The following is a 25,263-nucleotide window of genomic DNA, read 5'->3' on the forward strand; positions in this document are numbered from 1 at the left end:
GGTCGACCTGTATTGCCCGTTATGTATTTTAGGCAACATATAGAATCGTCCGGCCTTTGCTTCGTTTTCAAGAGGTCGGAGATTATCAAAGGTGTTATTGTCTATATGCTTGTTGTCGAACATCTCTTGTAGGATGGTGTTGATCCTTCGAATAGTATTAAGCGTTGGATCTGTGGTTAATTGTTTATAAAAATTAGAGTTTGAAAGTTGGCGATTCCCCTCTGCTATATAATCTGTTTTATTCATGACAACCACAGCACCCCCTTTGTCGGCAGGTTGTATTACAATATCCTCTTGATCTTTTAATGCTTTCAAAGCTATACTTTCTGACTTGGATAAATTATAATTTCTTGTATTTGTTATATTATATATATAAGTACGTCTGAGTCAGTGACAACCCTACAACAGATGTATCCATCGGATTGCCATCAATGATGGTGATACATGGCTATGCACATAATGTATATACAACTCGTCTAAACAGCAATTGTTGGGTTGATGTTTAGACGAGTTGTATATATATATATATATATACAACTCGTCTAAACATCAACCCAACAATGTTAGATCTGTAAATTTGCTTTCGCAAATTTTTGGTTCTTCCCTCGCCGGGATTCGAACCCATGCTACTGTGATATCGTGACACCAAATCGCCTGCACTGCAGCCGTCCCGCTAGACCACACGACCACCTGGGCTCTCAAAAAAAGAGCTTTCGGTGACCATATGTTACCTTTCCACGTCAGTTTTAATCTAGCGGCGTACTACAGTACATGATATATAAGGCATGAAGATGTTCTTGTTACAGATCAGCTAAATTATCTATAGTAAAGGATCCTACAAATTAATGTAAGATACAGTCACAGAAAATAATTATATTCATAAGTACGTCTGAGTCAGTGACAACCCTACAACAGATGTATCCATCGGATCGCCATCAATGATGGTGATACATGGCTGTGTACATAATGTATATACAACTCGTCTAAACATCAACCCAACAATGTTAGATCTGTAAATTTGCTTTCGCAAATTTTTGGTTCTTCCCTCGCCGGGATTCGAACCCATGCTACTGTGATATCGTGACACCAAATCGCCTGCACTGCAGCCGTCCCGCTAGACCACACGACCACCTGGGCTCTCAAAAAAAGAGCTTTCGGTGACCATATGTTACCTTTCCACGTCAGTTTTAATCTAGCGGCGTACTACAGTACATGATATATAAGGCATGAAGATGTTATTGTTACAGATCAGCTAAATTATCTATAGTAAAGGATCCTACAAATTAATGTAAGATACAGTCACAGAAAATAATTATATTCATAAGTACGTCTGAGTCAGTGACAACCCTACAACAGATGTATCCATCGGATCGCCATCAATGATGGTGATACATGGCTGTGTACATAATGTATATACAACTCGTCTAAACATCAACCCAACAATGTTAGATCTGTAAATTTGCTTTCGCAAATTTTTGGTTCTTCCCTCGCCGGGATTCGAACCCATGCTACTGTGATATCGTGACACCAAATCGCCTGCACTGCAGCCGTCCCGCTAGACCACACGACCACCTGGGCTCTCAAAAAAAGAGCTTTCGGTGACCATATGTTACCTTTCCACGTCAGTTTTAATCTAGCGGCGTACTACAGTACATGATATATAAGGCATGAAGATGTTATTGTTACAGATCAGCTAAATTATCTATAGTAAAGGATCCTACAAATTAATGTAAGATACAGTCACAGAAAATAATTATATTCATAAGTACGTCTGAGTCAGTGACAACCCTACAACAGATGTATCCATCGGATCGCCATCAATGATGGTGATACATGGCTGTGTACATAATGTATATACAACTCGTCTAAACATCAACCCAACAATGTTAGATCTGTAAATTATATATAGTTCAATCATTCAATATTGATACCGATTATATTGGTTCTATTATTCAATATTGATACCGTTAATGTTATTTCAATCATTTGATATTGGTACCGTTCATGTTATTTCAATCATTTAATATTGGTACCGTTAATGGTATTCCAATCATTTAATATTTATACCGTTACTGTTATTTCGATCATTTAATATTGGTACCGTTAATGTTATTTCAACCATTTAATATTGATACCGTTAATGCTATTTCAATCATTTAATATTGGTACCGTTCATGTTATTTCAATCGTTTAATATTGGTACCGTTCATGTTATTTCAATCGTTTAATATTAGTACCGTTCATGTTATTTCAATCGTTTAATATTGGTACCGTTCATGTTATTTCAATCGTTTAATATTGGTACCGTGTATACTAGTTCACTCATTCAATATTGGTACCGTGTATACTAGTTCACTCATTCAATATTGGTACCGTGTATACTAGTTCACTCATTCAATATTGGTACCGTGAATGCTAGTTCACTCATTCAATATTGGTACCGTGAATGCTAGTTCACTCATTCAATATTGCTACTGTGAATGCTAGTTCACTCATTCAATATTGCTACTGTGAATGCTAGTTCACTCATTTAATATTGCTGCTGTGAATGCTAGTTCACTCATTCAATATTGCTACCGTGAATGCTAGTTCACTCATTCAATATTGGTACCGTGTATACTAGTTCACTCATTCAATATTGGTACCGTGTATACTAGTTCACTCATTCAATATTGGTACCGTGTATACTAGTTCACTCATTCAATATTGGTACCGTGTATACTAGTTCACTCATTCAATATTGCTACCGTGTATACTAGTTCACTCATTCAATATTGCTACTGTGAATGCGAGTTCACTCATTCAATATTGCTACTGTGAATACTAGTTCACTCATTCAATATTGCTACCGTGAATGCTAGTTCACTCATTCAATATTGGTACCGTGAATGCTAGTTCACTTATTCAATATTGGTACCATGTATACTAGTTCACTCATTCAATATTGGTACCGTGTATACTAGGTTACGCATTCAATATTGAAATCGTGAAAGTTAGTTTACTCATTCAATATTAATATTAAGTAATCTCACTATGATATAATAATAACATTCTTATTTTAAAAAAAAACCAACTTGGTACTGTCAAATTTACTAGTATACAGAAACTTGAAATGTACAATAAAAGATATGTTCATACTACCTACTCTCCTCTTACATAATGAAACGACAAATTCTTCTTGTGCCAGTCAAACACAAACTTCATTATTCTGATACGATTTGTCTCGAATTCACTGGTGTCTGACTCAGATACAATTTTTTTGGGGCGTTAGTCAGAAAATGTATTAAGTGGCTTACTTAGATAATATTTATCTATAAATGGTTTCACTTAACCTTCCAATTTTTTTTTTCTGATTATGTTTTTTTTTGTTTGTCTTGAAATAATTATTAAAATTATATGAACTGATAGTAATGCAACTTTATCATGTTTATAACGAATATCCTTGATCAATCAAAGGTTAAATACTTAACATTTATAATTGTTTATAAATTGAAAATCACTCGATTATGACCTAGAGGGCAGGCCCTAAAAATAGTGGTCAAATTAGTATCAACTGATAAAAATACAACTTTAATAATAGAAAATATATACGATATATTACAAGTCTTTTTCTATTGTACAGACTGGAACTGACAACTTAACGATTATCTACACCTAGTTTAAAACGACTCTGGAAATCAATATCTTTGCTCCCCTTCCAAGATAGTTGGGACACAAGTTGCGAGCTTTCGCCTTTCAAATTAGAATTATTGCATAGGTAAAAATGTACCCAAGTACTAAGTGCACACGCTGAAATGTTTACTTTTCTTCTAATCATTGATATTATGTTGATAGTCCTAAATATAAACCTTAACTACAACTATCACACACACTTAATTAATAACATGATCCAAGAAAATGAGGTCAAGGTTATATAAACTAAACAAGGAATATATGTAAACCTTACAATCATTAAATACACTAAATATAGTTGACCTTTTGCTTAGTTTTTAAGAAACTGACTTAACCGAGAAAACTAAACATTGAACAATGAATCCTGAAAAAAGGTCAAGGTCAGTTGAACCATGCCAGGCAGACATTTACAGCTTACAATTATTCAATACAACAAATATAGTTGACCTGTTGCTTAAAGATTGAGAAAAACATACCAAAACGCAAAAACTGAGCAATCAACCTTGAAAAGGAGGTCAAGGTTGAATAAAAACCTGTGAGATTGACATGTACATCATAAAATATCTCCATACACCAAATATAGTTGACCTATTGCATATACTATAAGTAAACCAAACCAAAACACAAAAACTTAACTATAACCACTGAACCTTGAAAATGAGGTTAAAGTCAGATGACACCTGCCTGTTGGCTAGTCCACCTAAGGCCTTCCATACACCAAATATACTAGACCTATAGCTTAAAGAATCTGAGATATGGACTTGACCACCAAAACTTAACCTTATTCACTGATCCATGAGAGGAGATTGGGGTCAAGTGAAAACTGTCTGATTGGCATTAGGACTTTGAAAGGTATGCACATACTTCACATAGCTGTCCTATTACTCATAATTAAATAACTATTAATTAATAGAGAAATTAACATACAAAAATTCTTAATTTTTTTGCAATTAGTCACTGAACCATAAAAATGAGGTCATGGACATTGGACATGTGACTGACGGTAACTTCGTAACATGAAGCATTCATAAACAAAGTATGAAGCATTTTGGTCTCCCACTTTCTAAAATATAAAGCTTTTAACAAGTTATTTAACGCTGCCAGATCATTATCCTTATGTCAAGCTTTCTAGGACAAAAGTTGTGGGCTCTACAAATACCAATGTATGTACATATAATAGGACACTATGCTACACTAGCACTTTGTATTTGTGTGTTGTTATCCTTGAAATCAGGAATGGAAACCCTAATGTTTATATGACCACATTTTTATGGTGAACCAAATCAACCAAAATCTTTTACCCTGATACGGGTTAGATGACAAAATGAGGAATAAACTGACCAAAAATCCTCATGAGAAGGGCATCGAAGTAATCAATCTCATTTAAAAAAGAATCACACTTCCATGAAAAATTGGTAGAGTAAATCTTGAACTATCAAATGAGATAGAAAATGTCGTTGGTAGAGCAAAAGAGGGCTGACAAGAGTGATGATTATATTCATCAACACTTTGGTAGGACTACATCAAAACAGCAAGGCCACAATAAAACTGAGAATTCATTTCATATATTTGTTTAATGTTCACATTGTATAACATATAAGCACTATTGGAAATTATATCAACCAATATACGCACTATTTGAAATTATATAAACAAATATGAGCACTATGGAAATTAAATGAATATCTAAGCACTATGGATTATGACAGTATAAGAAATGTTTGTTTATAATACACACATCAATGTATCTCTCAATTTATGTGACCTTTTAAGTGTAGTTTATAAGCACAAACTAACTTCTAATCAAACTAATTGAATTCATCATTCCGGTAAATGATTGCCATTATGCCAAATATATCATAAAATACAGATGAATACAAAATCAACAAATTAATGAGATATGTTTGTTTTTACCTGAGTGAAAGGCAGGAAACCAGGACTGCCATTGGAGCAGAGAATATATTCAGTATTCCAACATTTTTCCATGTAAGTTTGATTCTTTAAAGATTTTTTTCACAAACAGGTAAAATATAACTAACAGATGTCAATATTCTACATTCACAGTCATACAATTTACATATCAAACTGATGAGGTGATTTTACTACATGAAGTTGAAACTAGTTAACACAAAATAGCTTAATTCTTCTAATTTACATCAACAAACTGATGATATAGTACTTCATACAGAAGAAAGCAGTCAACATGAAATGGTTAATTCTTTTCATGGGTCATTTTACATAAAAAAAAACTGTGAAATGATATATGAACATACAGTTGTAACTAGTTAATACATAATAGTTCTTTTAGTGTAGAACACAGCTGTCAACATGAAATGGTTTATTCTTCTCATGGGTCATATTACATAAAAAATTTGAAATGATATTACTACATACAGTACAACCTATTTCAAATGAATACCATGACTGAATTAATTCTTCTCATGCCCCATTTGGTCACTATAATTCTCATTTACATTGGGTCGAACTCAAGTTTCTCACATTCTTTCTAACTTTTCTTACACCAAACATCACTAATATCAAATAACTCATTTCATTATAGAGAAAATTAGTAATTATACACTTCTAATCTTTACAAATGTCACTGACTGTACTAAAACTACAATTCATCTTCCTTAAACTTAAGATAGACCATTTCTATCTATGACATAGTTAGTTCAGGATACCCTGGTTTGATTCTGCATCAGTATTAGGGATTCTTTCTTTCCATTGTTCCATACAGATCTGAAATAAAAAATTAAAAAATCCAAAAGTCATATTCAAAAGTTATGCTGTGAATTAATTATTTAATTCCTAAGGTTTTAACTCCGTCAAGCAAAGTTGACTTTAGATGAATTTGGCTATCAATTATAGGCATTTTTGTCATATAGCTCTTCAAGGGTTTCTGTTCTTATACATCTTCAGATTTCAAATGTTTGGCTTTGAGAGTTCCTGATGAAGGTCAATCCAGAAAAGCGCTTCCGATGAATGAAATTATTTAACGATTTGTTGGATATCAATTTTCGTGCCTTTTTGGGTAGAGGTCAACAACAAATTTAAACTTCACGTTTTTCAATAGGTTGTTTAATTAACCCTTTCCTCCATTGACTTTTTTTTTTTGCATACTTGATTCGCATAGGAATTTTTGGATAAAATGCTGAACATATGCTTTAAAGTATTAAGGCATTGCGAAAAACAACTATTTTATCAAATAAATGTAAGTCAGATATTCCTATGATATTCCTTTTCATATTGGATACAAATTTTATTAAGTCAACTGCAGACACTTTTCAGTCAAAGTGTTTCAACTGAGGTACTACACAGGCGTCAAAAGGCGTCATTATGGAGTAAGGGGGGTGGCTTCAAAAGGTGTCATTATGGAGGAAATTTAATAACAATCAGCTTCATTTTTGCAGCAGTTGTTTTTGGTTGAGGAAGCAGAAGTGCCCCTCATAAAAATGAAGGGATAGTCTAATCAATTCATGTGTCAAAATCTTAAATGCATAGATGAAGGACAGTGTTTTCATTACAGATTTTAACCTTCAAGAGAAATTTAAGGTTTTCAAAACCCCAAAAAGCACTCATCTTGTTATAAATTTTTTCCTCTTTTTTAATATAAAAGAAATTTGATTGATTGTAAGTCCAACCATCTATGTTACTGTAAACCTTCTAATTTTCACAGTTGAAAAATAAAAGTATTGATTTATTATCTTTTAATAAACTCCGCTTTCAGCATTATTGGCTTTTTTGTGGCATCAGGTTTTTTTTGAGGAAACTGAAGTGCTCAGGGAGAATGGCCTTCAGCAGGATAACTGACAATCTTAGTCAACTAGTATTGCAGTTGAATGCAAAGAATATGTGCCATTATGAAATCACAACCTAAATGTATTAAGCTGGTCCATTACAGGTCATATTACCCTTATATTAACCTCTTTTTAGACCCTCCCTAATGGGTAGATTGACTGCTTAATTGTTTGTGTTTAAGCCACTTTCAGTACTTTTGCCTACACCATGGTGGTAATTTTTTTATTGTTGGCAGAGATCAGAGTGCAATGAGAGAAACCACCAACTCAGCAAGAAAATGTTTCTATAGGACAATTATACTCACCTAATCATTCTCAATCTCTCTATAGACTCCTCAAATTCCTTAGACTTCTTAACTGCTACTCTTATAATCTGTAAGTCAGAAAGGGATGCAATATATAAGGTCATATCAACAAAATTAAAGAAGTGTAAAATAAAAATATATTGGGCATTTGTTAAGGTCATTTCCCAACTGTTTGCCATTTTAACAGTTATATAAGTTTAAACATAATCCATCATCATAATTTACAAGCATATCATCAAACAAAATACATAATTAAAATAGTATTCCGAAACAAACTGTATAGCTTATATAATCTGTTTCCTTAAATTTCAGATTTTGTATAGTTACTGTATTTTACCAACTTCTCTTCTCTATCTACTACTTAAATACCTATTCATTTATCAATTCATACACCAAAAATTGGATCAGTATCCGAAGAAAGGCTCTCAAAGGAGGAACAATGGAGAAGAATATTATTTTCAAAATTTACTTAAAGGGGTTATGATTTGGTATTTAGTAATTTTTCTTAGATTATATGTTTTTCTTATTTTAACTTGCAGCAGCTATATTGACATCATGAGAAGTAATTTGTATGTTTTTGTTTATCTTAATATATAATTATAAGTAAACATGACTTTTACAAACCTCATCTGGAATGTTTGCCAATTTAGCAGCATTGAAGCCATAACTTTTTGGACACGCCCCTTTTGTGAACTTGTACAGGAAAGTTATAGTCTCCTGTGTCGGATCCTTATCCTCATTTTCTACCATACAAGCCTAAATAAAGATAGAGATAAACTAAACTCAACTAAATTCTTGGTAAACATCAGTATAACAGATATTAAATCTTAAAATATAAATGTTAATGATTAAATCAAATAATATTGACTGCACAACGATTATAAGATTTCTGTGGGGTTTGTGTTGCACACTCAGTCTTTATTTTCCAATGTCGTGTTTTGTATACTGTTGCATTCTTTAGATTGCATTTCTTTTTTTCCCATGTGATTGTTGTTTTAGACTTGAGTTTAAATATCGGTTTTGCCTTTTTCTTTTATCTCTAGGTGTTTTCTAGAAATAAGCAAAACAGTATTGGAGCAGAAAAGCTTTATTTTTCTAAGGCTGGTGAGATGCATGCTGCGTTTCCTTGTAGTACTAGTGTTGCAGGGTTACTTTTTTGTTATCTCCCTTTGGTTTCTTTTACCCATTTCATAATTCCATGGATTATCAAGTTTCAACCATTTTTCAAAAAATCATATACATTTATGTCTCCATTTTGCCTTGGTCCAGTTTTCGTTTTTGAAAATGCCTGCACCAACCTGTCGAAAATATGCTATATGGCCCTCAACGCCATTCATAATCTGTCAAATAAACCTACCATATGACCAAGTCTGATATTAGGGTCATGTGAAAATTCCTCCACCAATGAATGATAGTGGGTAGAAAATAAGGTCCGACAAGCTATATTACTAGAAAGTTCTTGTACCACAGAGCAAGCAATGGCTGTTCCATCATACGTTGCTGTTCCTCTCCCTAAAATAAACACAAAAATAACTACAGAGAAAACTGTTCAAACCAAACCTCTTCAGGACTTTAATATTTGGTTTTGGTTTTATCAAGTTTATTATACAATTTGATAGGACAGTGCTTGTCAGGTTTTCAGATTATGCAGGATTCATTATTATTTGTTGGTTTTCCATTTTTCTGGAATTTAATGAGGACACAATTTAATATTCAAGCAATAACACATTTTCTATGTATAAAGAATTGTTTGCAAAATTCGACAAACCAAGTAATTAGATATCAACAAACATGTAAGCTTTCCTTCATCCATGAAATTTGGTAACCCACGAAAATAAATGAATCCACAATAACCGTTTATAATATTTCTGCACATTCAATGATTCAAAAGTTCTACGATTAAATTTAAGATTTCGGTTCATTAATTTTGATGATGATGATGATAGATGGCCGTTTAACATCCAGTATCAAATTAAATTTAAATTCAGGACAAGAAGATGTTGATGTGATATGAATATGAATCCATTTGTTTGTTCACAACTGACATGATGAGCCTGATTTTTAACATGCTACTACACTAAATAACAGTCTAGACACATTGCTGAGACTGAGAAGATTGGTCTCAGATGGTGTGAGCTGGATGTAGAAATAGCAATCACTTATTGTATTTAAAGTCTACAGTTTGATTTTAATTATTAAATATTCCCTTGGTTTTCAATGACAAATGTTTTATCATTTAAAGTAGTGTTCATGATCATGAGTACCATTTATTTAATATATTGTTGCATAGCAATATAATATTTCCCACACAAAGAAGCAAAAAGTTAGCGTGCAATAAATATAGATTATTACATGGCATTTTTCATATCATACCCTTTATCGGCCCTAGGTCATGATATCAGCCCAAGAGCCGTAGGCTCGAGGGATGATATCATGACCGAGGGCCGATAAAGGGTATGATATGAAAAATGACATGTAATTATCTTTTTATCATATACTTCAACAGAAGAAATACAGACAAACACCATTAAAATTTTGTTTTTCTTTGATAATTTATAATTAACCAAATACAAATTTCTGAACTTTAATTGTTGTTATTAAATGATATAACAAGCATCAGTGGCATAAATGTATGAAAACAATTACATGACTTGTATATATTAATGTTCTTAGTCGGAAAAATTAATTGTCACATTTCCCGTAATAGTTGCCCCTGCAAACATATGCATTGCTTTTCCTTTGTGATTTTCATGTACTATTTCTGGCATTTCATTTATTCCTGTAGTTGTTGTTGCTGAAACTGGTTTAGAATTAGATTCAAAATTTGAAATATCTTTCAATACAAAAGAAAGTTCGGCTTCTTGGGAAGCAGACAAAAGTTCTGCATCATCATCTGATGGTATATCATTGTTGTTATCATCCAAAGGCCTTGGGTTTTTTTCCGAAGTTATTTTCCCTGTACCAATTTTACTCAAAATATTAGACATTTCCTTCTGTTGTTCAATTGATGCTGAGCTATAGGAGTTTATGGATTGAACGTTTTTATGTCCACTCAACTGCATTATGCGTGTATCTGGTATGTCCTCATGTACCAAGGCAGTGATAGTAGTTTTTCTGACACTATGATTAGTTTTTCTACCCTGATTACCACCGTCTTCACACATTTTTTTAACAAAAGAACTTAGAGTGTTCTTTCCTAAAGCTTGTCTTGAAAACCAGACCCCGTCATCCTTAATTTGCCTGGAAAACCCCAAATAAAAGGGACAATCATCTGCAACCATATCTTCTGGTCTTCTTCTAAGAAACTGTTTATATGTCTGTATAGGACATCTAGGATTACCTGAAAGAAGATAAACCAGTTAAATATTGATTGTTTAAATGTCATTATTATACGCATGTTTACAATATAATATATATATACATGTACATGTAGCTACACTTGTAATATATGATATCTGGCTGTTATTTTGTGATGGCAATATCTTGATATCTTGTTTAATACATATTTACACTACATGTATACTATGTTTTGCGTTTTTTAATTTACTTTTTCTGTAATTCAATTAAAAAATGAAATAATTATTTTGAATCTTGTCCCCCCTATAAAACTTTTCCTGAAACATTACCTGTGTCAGCAAACATCTTGGCCTGAAAGGCACGGGTGTCCAAGTTAGCACCATTTCTTGTTTTGGTTATCCTCTCAGTATGTTCTAGATACTGCCCCCCGTCCGTAGTTGCCTTCATTTGGATGTCTCCCCATCTTAGAGTTGTGTGTTCTTCCCGGGAGCGTAAACCAAAATGTAGAGTGTTATTCATCCAAACAGTTCTGACTAGAGATTGAGGATTTCCTGCAAATAAATTTAAGGAATTTGTTTGAGTAAAAAATATTTGATTTAGACTTGTGTATACAATAAGGTTAAAATAATATACATTCTTATGACTGTACAAAATCAGGTGAAGATAATTCAAGATATTGTCAAATTATTTTTTTAATTACATCATACCAATGTGTTTATTTTGTAGAGAAAATTGTGACCTCACAAAGGGCCAAATAACAAGACAACGCTATTTAAAACACCAATAACAAAAAAATAATTATGCAAAGAATTGTTACCTGCACCAAGCAGCTCTTTTTCGTATAGTAAATTAACTTCCTCAGCTGTGAAGGGGTCTGCTTTCCTTTTTTTGGCTCCCATTCCCATGGATTTCAGCTGTTTCAGTTTGGCAGACATCACATCTCTAGAGTGATGAAATTCTTTGTCAACCATTATATTTATTGCACATTTCTCTGTTAGATATCTTGATATGCTGCTCTGCATTGATCTGACAGATTGAGGTTCGTAGTTAGACTCGTCGTCTTTTTTCACTGACATGAAGAAACGAGCCAAACATTTATCTAGTTCCGTAACAGGAATTTCTTCCGCTAACCTCATCACGTTATTGGATCTTAACCATCTGTTGAAAAGTCTCATGTCACTCGTAGTTTTTCTAACTGTATTATCGTTTTTCAACGATTGAACAAAAGCAGCAGTGTCAGTGTCGTCTGCCATGTTTACAAACAACTTTCCGGAAATACCCGAAGTTCCATGTGATAAACCCCACGGACAATAACGGAAAGGCATGCGATAACATTCCGGAAGCAGTTAATAAAGGTGCCTTTATCAGCCCGCTAAGGAAATCTGTAGGAATCTGGTTAATAAACCTTGTAATCCTTTCATAGTCTTTTAATATTTTTAAATGTTATTGAACTGTAAAATTTAAGTATTATTTCATACAAGTATATGATAAATTTCAATATTGCACTAGTGCAATGAATCCTCAAAATTCATGACGTCATCAACAACAAAATCTCAGTTTAAACTAATTTTTACTTTCAAATATTATATTGCTATACAATAAAAGGGTTATTGCATTAACATTGGGGAATATTGTCCTGAGTAGAATTTTATATTGCACGAGCTTGCGAGTGCAATATATAAATGTTCTATGATAACCCTATATTACTGTAGACTTTTTCGGTCATTACAATTGTTCTTCACAGCAAAGAACCAAAATTAAAAAGTTCATAGCTGTTGAAGGATTGCTGTCTTACCTAATTCATCCATTAATACTAATGAATGTTTGGTAGCATGCTGTAGAATGGCAGCTGTCTCACTCAACTCAACAAAGAAAGTACTTTCACCTGTAAAAAGAAGATTGTTTTAATATTGGTCAGAACCTCAGCAACCATCTTAGAGGGGGAGGGGTAGGAGGGGTCCAGATCCCTAAAATACCAGGCTTAAAAACACCAGATCTCAAAAATCCTGGCCTTAAAAAAACGAAATCCTGAGGTCATGAATTTGGAAAACAAGAGGCTCTCAAGAGCCTGAATCGCTCACCTTAATTCTTTTGGTTAAGGTGGTATGGGAGTCTAAAATAAAAATGATAGAATTTGTCCATACTTTGTCAAAATGTAGTATCTATTGATACATGTTCAAAAATATTATAAAAACTAGAGGCTCCAAAGAGCATGTGTCGCTCACCTTGGTCTATGTGAATATTAAACAAAGGACGCATTTGAATTCATGACAAAATTGTGTTTTGGTGATGGTGATGTGTTTGTATATCTTACTTTACTGAACATTATTGCTGCTTACAATCATTCTATCTATATTGCACTTGGCCTAAGAGCTTCAGTGGAAAATGTAAGTTAAAATTTACAAATTTTATGAAAATTGTTAAAAATTGACTATAAAGGGCAATAACTCCTTATGGGGTCAATTGACCATTTAGGTCATGTTGACTTATTTTTAGGTGTTACTTTGCTGTACATTGTTTCCCTTTACAGTTTATCTCTATCTATAATAATATTCAAGATAATAACAAAAAACGGCAAAATTTCCTTAAAATGACTAATTCAGGGGCAGCAACCTAACAGCAGTTTGTCCAATCCATCTGAAAATTTCATGGCAAATAGATCTTGACCTGATTAACAATTTTACTCCCTGTTAGATTTGCTCTAAATGCTTTGGTTTTTGAGTTATAAGCAAAAAACTGCATTTTACCCCCTATGTTCTATTTTAAGCCATGGCAGCCATCTTTGTTGGTTGGCCGGGTCACGCCACACAATTTTTAAACTAGATACCCCAATGATGATTGAGGCCAAGTTTGTTTAAATTTGGCCTGGTAGTTTCAGAGGAGAAGATTTTTGTAAAAGATTACCAAGATTTACGAAAAATGGTTAAAAATTGACTATAAAGGACAATGACTCCTAAAGTGGTCAACTGACATGACTGACCATTTTGGTTATGTTGACTTATTTGTAGATTTTACTTTGCTGAACATTATTGCTGTTTACAGTTTATCTCTATCTATAATAATATTCAAGATAATAACAAAAAACAGCAAAATTTCCCTAAAATTACCAATTCAGGGGCAGCAACCCAACAACAGGTTGTCCGATTCATTTGAAAATTTAAGGGCAGTTAGATCTTGACCTGATGAACATTTTTACCCCACGTCAGATTTGCTCTAAATGCTTTGGTTTTTGAGTTATAAGCCAAAAACTGCATTTTACCCCTATGTTCTATATTTAGCCATGGCGGCCATCTTGGTTGGTTGGCGGGGTCACCGGACACAATTTTTAAACTAGATACCCCAATGATGATTATGGCCAAGTTTGGATTAATTTGGCCCAGCAGTTTCAGAGGAGAAGATTTTTGTAAAAGTTAACGACGACGGACGACGCCGGACGCCAAGTGATGAGAAAAGCTCACTTGGCCCTTCGGGCCAGGTGAGCTAATGATAGGTCACCGTGCATTTTCTCAAGCTACAGGTTGTGATGGATTATACAGGAAAAAACACAATTTTGTGAATTGAAACTAAACAAAATGATAGAATTGTATAATAAGTTAGGAAAAGATAGCTTTCAGACAATGCTTTTAGAATATCAAAGAAAAGATAGGGTCACCGTATGTTTTTTCCGGCAAAAAGACAAAATAGGAAAATTTCATGAAGAGTCCTTCAGAAAATGCACTGTTTTAGAGTTACCTCCCCTTAATATGCTAATTTGAAAATATTAAAAAACAACCAAAAATAATCTACACTTGTAAAAATATTAATATTTCTAATTTATATTCTTGTAAATTGGTACTTTTAAATGAAAATTCACATTAAATATCTGCATTCCTGCATCAAATTTTGCTAACTTTATAGAAAATATGGACTATAGATTCTCTGTTTTTTACAATCCAAGATGGCGAAAGACACCCATACCACCTTAAATCTCTCATCAATGATTATTTTGACTTTTCAATTTATTTAAATGTTTTTTGGATCGTCCTTTTTTCTTCAAAAGCCAAAGAAAATAATCATTTTCTCCTATGTTCTATTTTAGCCATAGGAACTATGTTTCTTGACATACAAGGAAATAAAATATAAAATGTATACTAGATACTCTGAAACTCATTTAGCCTAAGTTTGGCTGAAATTGATACAGCAGTTTCAATGGAGAAGATTTTTTAAAGTAAGTCAACATGATTAAAAAATTGTGAAAAAAAGTCTTTAAAGGGCAATAACTCCTTAAGGGGTCAATTGACAATTTTGGTCAAATTGACTTATTTGTAGATCTTACTTTGCTTAACATTTTTGCTGTTTACAGTTTATTTCTATCTATAATTATATTCAAGATAATAAACAAAAACAGCAAAATTTCCTTAAAATTATCAATTCAGGGGCAGCAACCCAACAACAGGTTGTCTGATTCATCTGAAAATTTCAGGGCAGATAGATCTTGACCTGATAAACAATATTTCTCACGTCAGATTTGCTCTAAATGCTTTGGTTTTTGAGTTATAAGCCAAAAACTGCATTTGACCCCTATGTTCTATTTTTAGCAATGGCGACCATGTTTGTTGATAGATCAAAACTTTAGATACAATTTACTAACTAGATACCATAAGGAACATTCAGTTAAAGTTTGGAATTATTTTGCCCAGTAGCTTCAGAGGAGAAGATTTTTGTAAAAGATTACTAAGATTTACGAAAAATGGTTAAAAATCGACTATAAAGGGCAATAACTCCTAAAGGGGTCAACTGACCATTTCCGTCATGTTGACTTATTTGTAAATCTTACTTTGCTGAACATTATTCCTGTTTACAGTTTATCTCTATCTTTAATAATATTCAAGATAATAACGAAAAACAGCAAAATTTCGTTAAAATTACCAATTCAGGGGCAGCAACCCAACAATGGGTTGTCTGATTCATCTGAAAATTTCAAGGCAGATAGATCTTCACCTGATAAACTATATGTCTCACGTCAGATTTGCTCTAAATGCTTTGGTTTTTGAGTTATAAGCCAAAAACTGCATTTGACCCCTATGTTCTATTTTTAGCAATGGTGACCATGTTTGTTGATAGATCAAAACTTCGGATCCAATTTATAAATTAGATACCCTAAGGAACATTCAGTTAAAGTTTGAAAGTATTTGGCCAAGTAGTTTCAGAGGAGAAGATTCTTGAAATAGTTTACGACGACAGACGACGGACGACAGACGACAGACGACGGACGCCAAGTGATGGCATAAGCTCACTTGTCCCTTCGGGACAGGTGAGCTAAAAAGAATTCCTGGATTCTGAAAGTGTCAATCCTGAAATCTCGAGCCTTAAAACATCCAATCGGGGAGTCCCGATAAAGGTTCTATCCCCACTCATATAAATACATTCAAACAAATCCCATTATCTTATTTAAAGTTTTAACATTTAAAACTGAAAGTCTTTTATTATCAACTTGTAATTTTTTTTTTTTAAATGACTGATCCATTGACTGATTTCAAATCCCACTTTCAGCACTATCTCCTATTTTGTGTAAAAATTACATAAAAATTATATACATGTAGCTTGATAAGCATATGATGCAGTTATGAACCAACAGTAGGGTTCTCGCTAAGGCGAGTCCATGAAAACTGGACTCATCAAAATCTGTCATTTTCAAAACTGGTGAGTCCCAAATGCATCAAGATGGAAATATTTTGTATAAACTGAACTCAGTTAAACACAAATATAATCATTTTATAGCAAAAATTTAAAGTAATCTGAATTTAATGTCATTTCCTTGCTCTGTTAGACCATGGAGACTGAAATATTTCATTATATTGCAATGAAATATATTCTTCTTGCTGTTGGACTCACCATGGCCAAAATTGACGAGTCCCTGGACTCGCCTTTAAAAATCCTTAGCATGAACCCTGATTACTGTTACAGTCTACCTGCAATTGTTATAACCTATTGGTCATGAATACAAGTAAAATATAGCATTTAAGCTGTGCACGAAGTGTTGCAACAACGTTTCTATCTACAGAACTATAACCCTGTGATGTAAGAATTTGCTGAAGAATATTCTAAAGCACAACCAGATGCTCCGCAGGGCGCAGCTTTATACGACCGCAGAGGTTGAACCCTAAACGGTTGGGGCAAGTATGGACACAACATTCAAGCTGAATCCAGCTCTAAATTTGGATTGTGATTAAATAGTTGACACAGCATAGGTTTCTGACACAGAATTTTTTTGTTTTCTCTTAGGGCAATTAACTATGCTGTTGAATATTAATCCTCTCAAAAAAATGTTTGAAGAAATTTTCTTTTTATTTATGAAATTTCAAATGAAAAAAATTGAACCCAATTTTTTTTCTTCACATCCCCCTTTCCCTTATTCCAAAACTGATCTCAATTAAAATTTCTAATGGAGTTTGCAACAATAACTACTCATTTTTAAATACATCATAAAATATTAAGATGTAAAAAAACTGCTTGTTATCACTGAATGGTAAAGATTGTTTTAATCTATCAGTTGGTAGTAAAAAGTGATTATACATTGTATATTGTATATAACAAAGATTTAAGTTGATTCTGGACAAAGAAAGATAACTCCAATCAAAACATTTCTTGCTATTGCACAATATTGTGCAATTAGATATTTCTTGCTTACTATTCTGGACAAAGAAAGATAACTCTAATTAAAAAAAGATTTGCTATTTCACAATGTTTTGCAATTAGAAATTTCTTGATATTGCGCAATACTGTGCAATTGAAAAGACTTGCTATTGCACAATTGAAGATTTCTTGGTATTGCGCAATACTGTGCAATGGAAAATTTCTTGCTATTGCACAATACTTAATATAATAATTTTAGATCCTGGTTTAGACCAACTTGAAAACTGGGCCCATAATCAAAAATCTAAGTACATGTTTGGATTAAGCATATCAAAGAACCCCAAGAATTCAATTTTTGTTAAAATCAAACTAAGTTTAATTTTGGACCCTTTTGACCTTAATGTAGACCAATTTGAAAATGGGACCAAAAATTAAGAATCTACATATCTAAGAACCCAAATTATTCATTTTTTGATGAAATCAAACAAAGTTTAATTTTGGACCCTTTTGCCCCCTTGTTCATAGACTGTTAGGATCAAAACTCCCAACAATACCAACCTTCCTTATGTGGTCATAAACCTTGTGTTTAAATTTCATAGATTTCTATTTACTTATACTAAAGTTATGGTGCGAAAACCAATAAAAATGCTTATTTGGACCCCTTTTTGGCCCCTAATTCCTATACTGTTAGAATCAAAACTCCCAAAATCAATCCCAACCTTCCTTTTGTGGTCATAAACCTTGTGTCAAAATTTCATAGATTTCTATTTACTTTTACTAAAGTTACTGTGCGAAAAACAAGAAAACGCTTGTTTGGGCCCTTTTTGGCCCCTAATTCCTAAAATGTTGGGATCAAAACTCCCAAAAATCAATCCCAACCTTCCTTTTGTGGTCATAAACCTTGTGTCAAAATATCATAGATTTCTATTCACTTTTACTTAAGTTAGAGTGCGAAAACTAAAAGTATTCGGACGACGACGCAAACGTGATAGCGATATACGACGAAAAATTTGATTGTATAAAAAATTTAGCACTTAAATCAGTTCCAGCATTTGTTCTTCCCCATCAAAGCAAATTTAAAGCCTGCTAAATTAACCTACCTGCCATAATTCTATCACTAGCACCAAGTCTTGTGAACACCCTATCCACTGGTGTCATACGACATTTCTCTGCTGGTACATAGCAACCCTGAAATATATTGACCAAAGATTATCATAAAGAATTGAATGCCCAGTAGCCTTAAGCTTTTTTTCTCTTCAACTTGCCAAATAATTTCTTGAATCTGTTATTCAGGTTATTAACAAAATGTATAGATGTAAATATGCACTTAAGAGATGACTGTACTGTATTTGAAGCTTTGCAGACATCTATTGATAGTTTTACTGCGGCAAATTTAGTTTACTAAACAGGTATTTCTCTGCTGGTACATAGCAACCCAAAAATGTATGGACCAATGGTCATTATGCAGATTTAAAATTTAAAAGCATACTTATTTAAGATGACAATATTTTTCTTTCAACTTGCTAATTCTTGAATCTAACACTCATAAATTTTTAAAGATGTCCATTTTTTATGTCAATTTTTTTCTTCAAAACTATGGTGCAACATGAATTATTTTTACCATCAGCCATTCTTTACATTCATTTCTACTTCAACAAAGAAGAATTTTACCTTCATACTTCTTTACATTTTAAGCCAAAACAAGATTAAATTTTGAGAAGTATACAAAAATTTCCACTAGTCTCATGCAAGGCATTATAATTTGAATGAAGTGAAAAAGAGGCTTACCATTGTCTGATAAACCTTAGAGAGGCCAAGGTATGTCAGAATTAATACAATGAAGGGCTAGGGAATGAAAAAAAGATAACCAATTCGAACAGAACGTTGACTTTAACATTGCTTTTTTGTTTTCAAGGGGGGGGGGGTCTGAACACCCACAAAACACCCCCTGGCTATAGGTAAGATACTAACCAATGTCGAAAAAGAACTAAAAAAAAGCTATAGAATGAAATAAAGATTACCATTTGTGCTATGATAGTGATCAGTCCAACTTGTCTCATCAGTGTGGACTTTCCTCCCATATTTGGCCCTGTTACCAAGACAACCTTACTACTAGAATGATCTTCTGTATCTGTCTCCATATCATTTTCCTGAAAAAAATCACATACTGTAAAATCAGAAATTATTGCATGCATTTATTATTGGGATTTTGTCATTTTAAACTTAAATGCGATTTTAATTTTAACAATTTTGAAAAAAATCCTGTTTAGTTTATATAAAACATTTCAAAATGAGAGTTTAAATTATTGCGTTTACAAGTAAGTCGCATTTTTCGCAATAATAAAAACCTCGCATTAATTTATGAATTTACAGTAGTTTAAACTTTTGAAGTGTGTATGCGATGTCTAAAAAATTTAAGATTGCTTGTTGGTTTGATGACCAATGAATTTAAATTAAATGTAAGAAGGTATAGATGAATATTTACAAATTAGAGACTGATGCACAAACTATATAAAGAATATTATAGAGAGAAAAAAACATTAAAGAGTAATGAGGTGCTAAACTATAAAGACTAGAGAATAATGAACAAAAAGTATAAAGACTAGAGAATAATGGACAAAAAGTATAAAGAAAAGAGAATAATGGACAAAAAGTATAAAGACTAGAGAATAATGGACAAAAAAGTATAAAGAAAAGAGAATAATGGACAAAAAGTATAAAGACTAGAGAATAATGGACAAAAAGTATAACGACTAGAGAATAATGGACAAAAAGTATAAAGACTAGAGAATAATGGACAAAAAGTATAAAGAAAAGAGAATAATGGACAAAAAGTATAAAGACTAGAGAATAATGGACAAAAAGTATAAAGACTAGAGAATAATGGACAACCAGATGCTCCGCAGGGCGTAGCTTTATACGACCGCAGAGGTTGAACCCTGAACGGTTGGGGCAATATGGACACAACATTCAAGCTGGATTCCGCTCTAAATTTGGATTGTGATTAAATAGTTGACACAGTATAGGTTTCTGACACAGAATGAATGTATTCAAATGAACTTAAAATTTTTGTTTTCTCTTAGAGCAATTTAATATGCTGTTGAATATTAATCCTCTCAAAAAAATGTTTGAAGAAATTTTCTTTTTATTTATGAAATTTCAAATGAGAAAAATTGAACCCAATTTTTTAATCACATCCCCCTTTCCCTTATTCCAAAACTAATTTCAATTTAAATATTCTAATGGAGTTTGCAACAATTACTACTCATTTAAATACATCATAAAATATTAAGATGTAAAAAAACTGCTTGTTATCACTGAATGGTAAAGATTATTTAAATTTTTCAGTTGGTAGTAAAAAGTGAATATACATTATAACAAAGATTTAAGTTGATTCTGGACAAAGAAAGATAACTCCAATTAAAAAAATTCTTGCAGATATTTCTAACTTACTATACTGGACAAAGAAAGATAACTCTTAATTAAAAAAAAAAATGCAATTTCACAATATTGTGAAATTTGATATTTCTTGCCATTGCACAATACTGTGCAATTGAAAAGACTTGCTATTGCACAATACTTAATATAATAATTTTAGATCCTGATTTGGACCAACTTGAAAACTGGGCCCATAATCAAAAATCTAAGTACATGTTTAGATTCAGCATATCAAAGAGGCCCAAGAATTTAATTTTTGTTAAAATCAAACTTAGTTTAATTTTGGACCCTTTGCACTTTAATTTAGACCAATTTTAAAACTGGACCAAAAATTAAGAATCTACATACACAGTTAGATTTGGCATATCAAAGAACCCCAATTATTCAATTTTTGATGAAATCAAACAATGTTTAATTTTGGACCTCGATTTGGGCCAACTTGAAAACTGGGCCAATAATCAAAAATCTAAGTACATTTTTAGATTCAGCATATCAAAGAACCACAAGGTTTCAATTTTTGTTAAAATCAAACTAAGTTTAATTTTGGACCCTTTGGACCTTAATGTAGACCAATTTGAAAACGGGACCAAAAATTAAGAACCTACATACACAGTTAGATTCGGCATATTAAAGAACCCCAATTATTCAATTTTGATGAAATCAGGCAAAGTTTAATTTTGGACCCTTTGGGCCCCTTTTTCCTTAACTGTTGGGACCAAAACTCCCAAAATCAATACCAACCTTCCTTTTGTGGTCATAAACATTGTGTTTAAATTTCATTGATTTCTATTTACTTTAACTAAAGTTATTGTGCGAAAACCAAGAATAATGCTTATTTGGGCCCTTTTTTGGCCCCTAATTCCTAAACTGTTGAAACCAAAACTCCCAAAATCAATCCCAACCTTTCTTTTGTGGTCATAAACCTTGTGTCAAAATTTCATAGATTTCTATTAACTTAAACTAAAGTTAAAGTGCGAAAACCAAGAAAATGCTTATTTGGGCCCTTTTTGGCCCCTAATTCCTAAAATGTTAGGACCAAAACTCCCAAAATCAATACCAGCCTTCCTTTTATGGTCATAAACCTTGTGTTAAAATTTCATAGATTTCTATTCACTTTTACTAAAGTTAGAGTGCGAAAACTAAAAGTATTCGGACGACGACGACGATGACGACGACAACGTGATAGCAATATACGACGAAATTTTTTTCAAAATTTGCCGTCGTATATAAAGTATAAAGACTAGAGAATAATGGACAAAAAGTATAAAGACTAGAGAATAATGGACAAAAAGTATAAAGAAAAGAGAATAATGGACAAAAAGTATAAAGAAAAGAGAATAATGGACAAAAAGTATAAAGAAAAGAGAATAATGGACAAAAAGTATAAAGAAAAGAGAATAATGGACAAAAAGTATAAAGAAAAGAGAATAATGGACAAAAAGTATAAAGAAAAGAGAATAATGGACAAAAAGTATAAAGAATAGAGAAAATGGACAAAAAGTATAAAGAAAAGAGAATAATGGACAAAAAGTATAAAGAAAAGAGAATAATGGACAAAAAGTATAAAGAAAAGAGAATAATGGACAAAAAGTATAAAGAAAAGAGAAAATGGCAAAAACATAGAAAAGGGCAGATTAATCTATAACATTTCTATGTATTGATTTGAACACTGTTATTGCGTCTTAACATTTTTATATTGTGATTTGTACACTGTGTTATTTCGTCTTGTGGTCCTTTTTTTCATTCATTGCCTTGACTTTGCCAGTTTGTTTTTGACTTAGGTGTTTGTTTATCCCTTTGATATCTTTATTAATAATAAAAACAAAAGTTTGTATATTCCAAAAGATATCAGACTTATCTTTAATCATCTTATTCTATCAAAAAATAATTCACATTTCTTGTATACTAAAATCATTTCTACAATATTTGAACACTGGAAAGATTTTTATAGTCAAAGATATAAATAGATTTTCTTTACATTTGTAAACTTACATCAGCAATACCTATAACTGTATCATTAGGTATAAAATCCCCACCACCAAACGTTCTAACAACACAGGGATGTCTGGCTTCTCGGATTTCTATAAATGGCTATAAATAAGTTAAAAGAGAACTTTGTATTCTATTGCATTAAGCATTTACTAATGATAAATCAATCAATTATTTCTTGTAGTAAGTGTGTACTGGTATGCATTTATATAAGTTGGTATCAATTAGTGTCATAGCTGCCTTTCAGATGGATATTATAGGTCTGCTCAAAAGTACAAAAGATCTAATTATTCCTATCAAAATTATAATTATTCCATCCACACCAAGGGTCCGGAAACGGTCATATTTGCCAGTCATGTCCTCAACTGAAACTATAATGTCCTAAACTTTTAATTGGGATTTAGGTCAAATTTTATTTTTCAACCGTAATAATTTCCGTCATTTCGTTGAGATTGACTTTCAAAATCGCCATTTTGAACATATTTTTGTTTTGTTATCGACTTCCTGTAATTAAACTGCCACTTCAATAAAGTGTTATAATCCTGAGGGCTCTCCTAATAACTATATTAATGCCTCCGGGAGCTATTGGCTAATGATTGCTAATCTCTTTACCTGTGTTTTTAATTCACACCTGGCAATTAATCACAAGCTCCAAACTTATTATAAAGAAATAAAAATTCCATACCAACTGGCTTTATTATTTAATTACTCAACAGGTCAGACAATTATCAATTATGATTTAAAATTAAATTAAAACTTGGTTTAATTTACGTAGAAAAAAATGTTTGTTTTACTTCTAACACACGTGCTTTGTTTACTATGTAATACGCATGCTTGAAATTCTCTTCCACAGATTTAGACAATTGTAAATTTAAAATAATTTCATCCTAAATAAAGCAAGTGCAACTATTTTAATTAATATACTTACACTTTTAAAGGTAAAATATTAAAAAGCTGATGATTTCCTGTGATTTGGATAAACAAAACTAATCCCGGAAATGAGTCCGGAATTGTTTGTTTTAGTATTGTCGCTGTACATCCGGTTTGAATTTTGACTTCATAATCAAAGGAAACGTAAGCAATAACTGAGAATATTATCGTTTTGAGTCATTAAAATCATTTTATTTTAAACAGTTGCCTTCCCTTAATTGCTCTTAAACGATTTTTGAAAAATGGTAGGACAAATTATGAAGTAAATGCGATGCAACAGTGAAACAAGTTTGTTGATGCTACGAACATGACGATCGAGTATGAGCATACTCATAATGAGTCTCATGCAGTAAAGTGATTTTGACAATCATTTCTTGAAAAGGGACATCAACTTTTAAGTTGTATGAAAATGACCGAAATTAGGTGAAAAAATTTCCGGATCCTTGATCCACACTATTGCTCTATGTAAAATTTTGACTAATATGATGCCTTCCCATGTTAAAATGAGCATAAAGCATGGTATGAAAGAATTATTTCTTAACTGTCTTATTCCTAGTGACTAAAATTATTTGTAAACTCGGCTTATTTTGTTTTCAAAGAAAAGATTCAAGAATCCAGTTTAAAGGCAATGAAAGTATTGCACTGTACAAGTAGGTCAAGGATAAAAATAAAACATACTTCTTGATTTGTTTCTATGGTAACAACCTCTGGCCTACACATGATTCCATCCCCACATCTACTATACTGTGCCATGGCAACCAGAACATCTAATACTGCCACACATTGTACTGTTGTATCCCAGATTTTATACCTGAAAGAAAAAAATCATCAAAATTTACTTATGAAATATAACATTTAAATCTTCTGGCTATCTCTTTCTTCCTTACATTTCAGAAGTTAGAACAAAATTATATTGTTTCAGCATAACATTAGATTTTTGTACTATATTTCTTTATTATTCTACCTCCCATGTGACACATATCATTCATAAAACAAAATTTTATAAAAACAAGAAAACTCACATTTAGGAGATAACTGTATTGTATTTTAAGCTCCCACAGCATCAATTGGGGATTTGATGGTCGCAAATTAAGTTTACTGGCGACATGTTAGCCCAGACAGTAAACGGGTATTTGCGACCATCAAATCCCAAATTCATGCCGTCAGAGCTTAAAATACAATATTGTTATTTCCATTCTAATGAAACTGATAGAAAA

At 32.3% G+C, this 25,263-nt stretch overlaps 2 protein-coding genes across 2 annotated transcripts in view; both read right to left on the reverse strand.

The window, feature by feature from the left end:
- Positions 1 to 5,259: 5,259 nt before the first annotated feature.
- Positions 5,260 to 25,263, reverse strand: part of LOC134690787 (DNA mismatch repair protein Msh6-like) — a 71,562-nt gene continuing 51,558 nt past the window's right edge. The window contains exons 27-35 of the mRNA XM_063550834.1: positions 24,725 to 24,857; positions 23,120 to 23,218; positions 19,711 to 19,839; positions 18,790 to 18,877; positions 12,870 to 12,959; positions 9,135 to 9,289; positions 8,402 to 8,533; positions 7,778 to 7,845; positions 5,260 to 6,414 (exon numbers count right to left, since the gene is read on the reverse strand). Coding sequence (XP_063406904.1) covers positions 6,348 to 6,414; positions 7,778 to 7,845; positions 8,402 to 8,533; positions 9,135 to 9,289; positions 12,870 to 12,959; positions 18,790 to 18,877; positions 19,711 to 19,839; positions 23,120 to 23,218; positions 24,725 to 24,857 — 961 coding nt within the window. The 3' untranslated portion in view covers positions 5,260 to 6,347. The remainder of the gene's footprint in view (positions 6,415 to 7,777; positions 7,846 to 8,401; positions 8,534 to 9,134; positions 9,290 to 12,869; positions 12,960 to 18,789; positions 18,878 to 19,710; positions 19,840 to 23,119; positions 23,219 to 24,724; positions 24,858 to 25,263) is intronic.
- On the reverse strand, positions 10,442 to 12,504 carry LOC134689564 (uncharacterized protein KIAA1958-like). The gene is made up of 3 exons (XM_063549534.1): positions 11,892 to 12,504; positions 11,404 to 11,625; positions 10,442 to 11,117 (listed from the first exon to the last, which is right to left on the reverse strand). Exons 1-3 carry the CDS (start codon positions 12,397 to 12,399, stop codon positions 10,447 to 10,449), a joined length of 1,401 nt encoding a protein of 466 aa, XP_063405604.1. The 5' UTR covers positions 12,400 to 12,504; the 3' UTR covers positions 10,442 to 10,446.

Source organism: Mytilus trossulus, chromosome 11 (assembly GCF_036588685.1).
Source record: "Mytilus trossulus isolate FHL-02 chromosome 11, PNRI_Mtr1.1.1.hap1, whole genome shotgun sequence".
Classification (NCBI taxonomy): Eukaryota; Metazoa; Mollusca; class Bivalvia; order Mytilida; family Mytilidae; genus Mytilus; species Mytilus trossulus.

What these genes read in the sequence shown, in the direction of transcription:
- LOC134689564 (XM_063549534.1), bottom strand. Translation starts at nt 12,399, where the DNA reads ATGCCTTTCCGTTATTGTCCGTGGGGTTTATCACATGGAACTTCGGGT. An exon ending in AAAAGAGCTGCTTGGTGCAG is followed by an intron (nt 11,626 to 11,891) that starts GTAACAATTCTT and finishes ATTTATTTGCAG; the next exon opens with GAAATCCTCAATCTCTAGTC. An exon ending in CAAGATGTTTGCTGACACAG is followed by an intron (nt 11,118 to 11,403) that starts GTAATGTTTCAG and finishes ATCTTCTTTCAG; the next exon opens with GTAATCCTAGATGTCCTATA.